Source organism: Acyrthosiphon pisum, chromosome A1 (assembly GCF_005508785.2).
Source record: "Acyrthosiphon pisum isolate AL4f chromosome A1, pea_aphid_22Mar2018_4r6ur, whole genome shotgun sequence".
Classification (NCBI taxonomy): domain Eukaryota; kingdom Metazoa; phylum Arthropoda; class Insecta; order Hemiptera; family Aphididae; genus Acyrthosiphon; species Acyrthosiphon pisum.
Window position 1 is genome coordinate 2,102,348 of NC_042494.1, and position 6,371 is coordinate 2,108,718.

At 25.9% G+C, this 6,371-nt stretch overlaps 1 protein-coding gene across 2 annotated transcripts; it reads left to right on the top strand.

The window, feature by feature from the left end:
* LOC100572806 lies at nt 1-5,944 on the top strand. 2 transcript variants are annotated; one of them, XM_029486484.1, is made up of 6 exons: nt 1-126; nt 253-262; nt 327-541; nt 5,030-5,095; nt 5,155-5,379; nt 5,680-5,944. In XM_029486484.1, the coding sequence occupies exons 3-6, from the start codon at nt 445-447 to the stop codon at nt 5,934-5,936; spliced, it is 645 nt and encodes a 214-aa protein (XP_029342344.1). In that variant the 5' UTR covers nt 1-126; nt 253-262; nt 327-444; the 3' UTR covers nt 5,937-5,944. The 2 variants fall into 2 exon arrangements, with proteins under 2 accessions (XP_029342344.1, XP_016660813.2); XM_016805324.2 differs by having other exon boundaries at nt 253-541.
* Nucleotides 5,945-6,371: the final 427 nt, after the last annotated feature.

A 6,371-nucleotide genomic window follows, 5' to 3' on the forward strand; every position in this document is an offset into this window, starting at 1 on the left:
TTATGTGCAGAGTCTAGGAAACGAAACACATCGAATGTAAAATAATAGTCACGTTTGAAGAATGGATCAATGTTCGATATAATACTCTGAAGTTCCGTAAAACGCCTTTATCACCGTCAAATATTCGTAGGGATCGGAGTGTAAATTAATATTTATATTATGTACAATTGTACAAATAATAAATCGGACTTGATAGACCGATATTGGCTAAAACCTTTGATACTCAACAAAGTCATTATATTATTTGTCCAGATTATCGCAGGTAACGAAAAACCAAAAAATACGTCAATATATTTCCTATGATTTCATTCACTTGGTATGTGCAGTGGTGAACAGTGATGTCGTACATAATTTATACCGTTTAAGCATTCGACGATGTGTATTACCTATTGTTTATTTTAAATTCAAGAAACTAAAACGATTTTTAATTTTTAATTTACAACAATGAATGTAGAAATCGTAGCTATACTGATTTTAAATATTCTCGTAATCGGCGGAATAGCAATAGATGATGTAGTTGTTGAATACAAATCACATACAGGTATATTTTTTAATCAAATAACTAATTTAAGATATATAATATGACTCATTAAAAATTGTTTTTTGACGTAAATATATGACAAATATTACAAAATAAGATATACCCGTGTATTGTTTATGTTAAACAATTTTTTTTTGTTTATATTGTGTCTTATTAAGAGTAGGTACATAAATATTTTAAGTTTTAACCAGACCATCAACATAAGGTTACACCAGTGGTCTCAGACCAACGGTCCGCGGGCCGGGTTCGGCCCACCAAGGATTTTCACTGGCCCGCCAAATTCATAAATGTTTTGAAAATAATATTTTTATTATATTTTATTTATTTAGTATTCGTTGTTTTTAATTTATTGAATTATTTAAATTAAATAAATTTACTATTTTTTTCTTTATTGTTATTCGTAACAGCTTATAATAGTCATTTATACCTATATACTAAGTACTAACACTAACTAATAAAATAACAACTAGTTATAAAATAAAAAAAGGTAGGTAAGTGGATGTCACTATGCTGTACAGTAGATTACAAGTGGGTCACTGTATAATGGATGGTATTAAATTTGAATTCAATGATATAATATCATTGTATAAGAAAAACGATTATGAGCGGAAACGGTATGTCAGTCTAGGTATAAGACATAATATTATATATGGTATTAAAAAAAAATCGACCTATAATAGGTACCTATAATAAATTCCAAATTAATCATATCACAATATCCATTAGGTACTTATAAGTTATAACATGTTATACATCAACAACAAACTGTGATACTATCATAGATATATAATAGTATACTTAAGAAGTTTCAAGTATACCTATGAAATATATTATACAATCACAACAAAATAACTAAAATAGTTATTCCAGGTTTTTAATATGTAATTTTGTCCAAATTTGAACTTAAAATGACTATAAAAATAAACTGTGTAAATGTATTTTTTACATTTTTTGGTAACAGAATTAATTACTTACGTGGAATCTTGTTCTACATTTTCAATTCTTAGATACAAAAGTTGAACATTTTATACATTTTTAACTACAAAATAATTATTCAAATTAAAATTTGATACATTTTGTCAAAATTCGATCTTTAAAATAATGCTTATAAAAAAAAATTGTGCCTATGTATTTTTAATATTTTTCAACTGCAATATATCATTGTATAAGAAAAACGATTCTGAGCGAAAACGGTCAGTCAGCCTATGATATTACTAAGTATATTTGATGATATTATTGTGAATAAAATAATTTATATACCTATTTACGTGGAACCTTGTTTTAAATATTCAATCCTTAGCTATAAAATTTGGATATTTTATAAATTTTTAACTACAAATAATTATTAAATTTTGTCAAAATTCGAACTTTAAATACTTATAAAAAAATTGTGCTTATGTATTTTTAATATTTTTCAACTGCTATTGTAACAATATATCAGGACCCTTGCATTACATTTCCACGCTTTTTTACCCAACAAACAACATTTTATTAGTAGGTATATTTTATAGAAAAAAAAAACAAACAAAAAAAATTGAAAACTGACAATGTCCGTAAACAGCTCAAAAAGAGTCAAAATATTATGGTGTTTAGCAAATAAAAATATAAACATTCAGTAAAATTTTCATGTATCTACAGTTAATCGTTTGTGAATAACAATAAAATAACAAAACCGCTACATGAGAAATCGAGTGAATATCCAATATTGTAAAAATATGAACTTCAAACGCTCACACAAATTTAATTTAATTTGCTTGTAGATATTTTTTTTTTTTTTTTGATAAGGTTAAAAGGTAGAAAAACTTATGAGGAATCTTGTATTACATTTTCAAATCTTAGATTTAAAAAAAATACACACCATTGTAAAATCAATACATTCATTGTTTCACTCTGAATGACCTTAAAATTAAATGTTCATAGATGGCATACCTACAATATTTTTAACTTTTCAAGTTTGTGGTATCAATGACTGATTAAGCTAAAAATATTTGATTTTCAAAATTACCCGAAATTATAAAATCAATGGTAACATTTTATTTATTAAAAAAAATGTATTTGATAATTTAAAATTATCCATGAACTATATTATACAATCTTTACAAAATAACTAAAACAGTTATTCCAGGTTTTTATATATAATTTCGTCCAAATTTGAACTTAAAATGACTATGAAAATAAACTGTGTAAATGTATTTTTTACATTTTTTGGTAACAGAATTAATTACTTACGCGGAATCTTGTTCTACATTTTCTATTCTTAGATACAAAAGTTGAACATTTTATACATTTTTAACTACAAAATAATTATGCAATTTTAAATTTGATAAATTTTGTCAAAATTTCAACTTCAAATGCTTATAAAAAATAATTGTGCCTATGTATTTTTAATATTTTTTAACTGCTATTGTAACAATATATCAGGAGCCTTGTATTAGTTTTTACACTTTTTGCCCCAACAGATAAAACTTTATTGATATTTATAGAAAAAAAAACTAAAAAAATTGAAAACTGACCATGTCTGTAAACAGCTCAAAAAGAGTCAAATTATTTTCAAAATTTTATCGTATATAGAAAATACTAATATAAACATTCAGTGAAATTTTCAAATATCTACAGTCATTCGTTTTTTAATTACAATAAAATAAGAAAATCGTCACATGAGAAATCGAGCGAATATCAAATGTTGTAAAAATATGAATTTCAAATGCTCATAAAAATTTAATTCGACTTTCTTGTAGACATTTTTTTTTCGATAAAGGTAGGCAATGTTATGTGGAACCTTGTAGTACATTTTCAAATCTTAGATTTAAAAAGAAAAATTTTTACGAATTCTTAACTAAACATAATTTGCTAATATTCATGATTTTTCCATATTCTGTCAATTTTTGAACTTTAAATGCTAATAAAAAAAAACTGTGACTCTGGATTTTTAATATTTTTCAAATGTCATTGTAACAATATAGTAGGAGCCATGTATTAAATTTTCAATTATTTTTACTCGACAAATAAAGTTTTTTGACATTCATAGAAAAAAAAAACTAATAAAATTGTAAACTGAAAATGTCCCTAAACAGTTCAAAACAAATAAAAATATTCATCAAATATTAATCAAAAATTTTATCATGTATAGAAAATGGAAACATAAATTTCATGTATCTATGCTTATTTGTTTTAAAGTTACACCAAAAACCAAAATCGATTTTCTCGAAAACAGCTTTTGCGTAAAAATTCCCGTTTTTCCTAAATTTTTCTTTTGTTTTTCACGGCGCTTTTGAAAACGATTGGAAATTTCAAATTTTGACCTCCCGAATGCACCAACTAGATTCACTTTCCCGTCAAACAATATACTTTTGAAGAAAATCGAAGCAGTTTTACTGCCCCAATTACAGACACAAAAATAAAAAATAAAAAAATAAAAATACTGTAGTAACGTGAAAAAGGACTGTGCACGCAGTGTATATACACAGTCACACACTTCAAGTTACTACCTTCTCATATGTATATATATATATTCACCTCCGTTGATATATATATATATATATATAAGGATTTAATTATATACTAAATTGACTCACCCTAATTTGATTGAGGATCCGTTAGACGTTCGATGAACAGAGGAAGAATAAATAGGCTTGATATTAAACCACTTTTGATTTATTTTTTATTAAGAACACAACTTATATATTTGAAATACTCAAAAAAATATATTTATTATTTAAAATATAAAACATTACAATGAACATATATTGATATTGCTTATTACGTATGACTGCCATCAAGGGCGAACGCAGAGGGACTGACTCTGTATGAATCTGGCCGGTGGTCGAAGGGTATCAACCGAGCACAGATTATAACGGTACTTCTATAGAAGGAGTAAAGGACATAAGCATAAAAGACCACAGATGTTTATCATAATATAAATATCTGTGTGATCGTATTATATAATGTTATAATATAATAAATTATATTGAGGGACATGATGATGACACTCTTCTTAGTTCTTGTATTAACTAGTTGTGAAGAGTGGCTATCATTACAATACACACATCATTGTAAAATCAATACATTCATCGTTCCACTCAGAATCTAAAAGTATATTGACAAACAATAATTTTTCTAAATAAATCTCATCTATTTTTAAATTTCTTGACCACTATTGCTTCTATTCCTCTAAAAATGGTGGCCCGCATTACCAAAGCGTATCGCAAATTTGGCACGCCGTAAAAAAAAAGTTGGAGACCCCTAAATATATAATACATATAATGATGAAGCCTATGTATTATATATTTATTTACGTACCTACAACCTCTATTATTCTAGTTGAATTTGATTTTTTAAAATAATCAATAAAAATGTATATAAATTAATACATTGCTGAAGTTCATTGTGCTGATTTTAATTGTGTGTTTCATTTAGTGATTTATAGCCATTATATTATATTGAGTGTTTGCAAAGCATTAATTTATATTTTTGAAATTTTTTTCTCAGATAACTATGATATCACAACAATTTATAAAACAACGTCGGGATATAATGCTGGAGAAGAAAGCAATCGTAAATATTTAATAACAAACGTAATTTTAACAATTTAACATGGAATTTACTTTTTTCAGGAAAACTTCCCAATGTAACCAAGTGTTTCAGGTGCTATGATGCAAAAATTCATTTGAGAACTAATGCTATTGGTATGCCAATTGAGTTTAATGGATTAATTTTGAGTTCCGATAAGAAAAGTTTAGAATTCATAGCCGACAGCAAGTATCCAAATTCTGTTTCCACGCGAAACCAAATTGAGTACAACACACAAGAATGGACCATCTCCACATTATCTATGGCTGGTACGTAAATTACTATATTGAATTTTATGTTCAAATTTTGATAAATGTATCAAAATGCTAGTAGATATAAGGTGATAAAATCTGTTCTAAAATATATAAGTATACATTAGGTACATAACATAATATTATATATGACATTATAGTGAAACAATAAATAATATAGTTTATTTAAATAAACTTATAAAAAATGTCATTAAAATCTTTTCAAAAATGTTCAGTCAGTATTTATTTGTATATTTATAAAATTAGCTTAGGTTTTTAAATTTTTACATGCAGGTACTCAATGCCTTATTGTTACAGATCCAGCTGAAATTTTGCAAATCCATCCCGATTATGAATTATTATTGTGGAATGCTAAAAGCAATGCAGAATCGTTCAAAATTAAATGGAAACAAAGGAATTCAATGAAAATGTGTATATCTGTATCATATTTACTAGAAGATGAGTCTAAATGTACGTTTAAAATGAACTTAACTGATGAAGATGATCCTTACAAACGAGATATATATTCTACTAATATAAAGGAATCGGTAACTTGGATTTATACATGTATTTAAATATAAATTACGACCTATATAATATTATTATATGTATTATATTCTATTTAAAAGTACCAAGTCACTTCTCATACATTTTATACGGAAGAACAAAAACATTATTTTACGTATTTTTTAGTAGGGAGGTACACTTATATTATAAACACATAATTCCTTAGGTTTTGGAGCGTTTTTATTTTATAAATCGAATACAATTTCACGGAAAAACATGAAAATTAAATATACTATCTTTTAAATGTATAGTAAAAAAGGTGGGTAAGTGGATGCCGCTCTGCTGTACAGTAAGTTACAAGTGGGTCATTGTATTATCGATAGTATTCAATTTTAATTCAATGATATAATATCACTGTATAAAAAAACGATTCTAAACGGGGATGGTATATCTAGGGTTGTTCGATTATTTTTTTTTAACATTCGATTATTACTTTCGCGTTT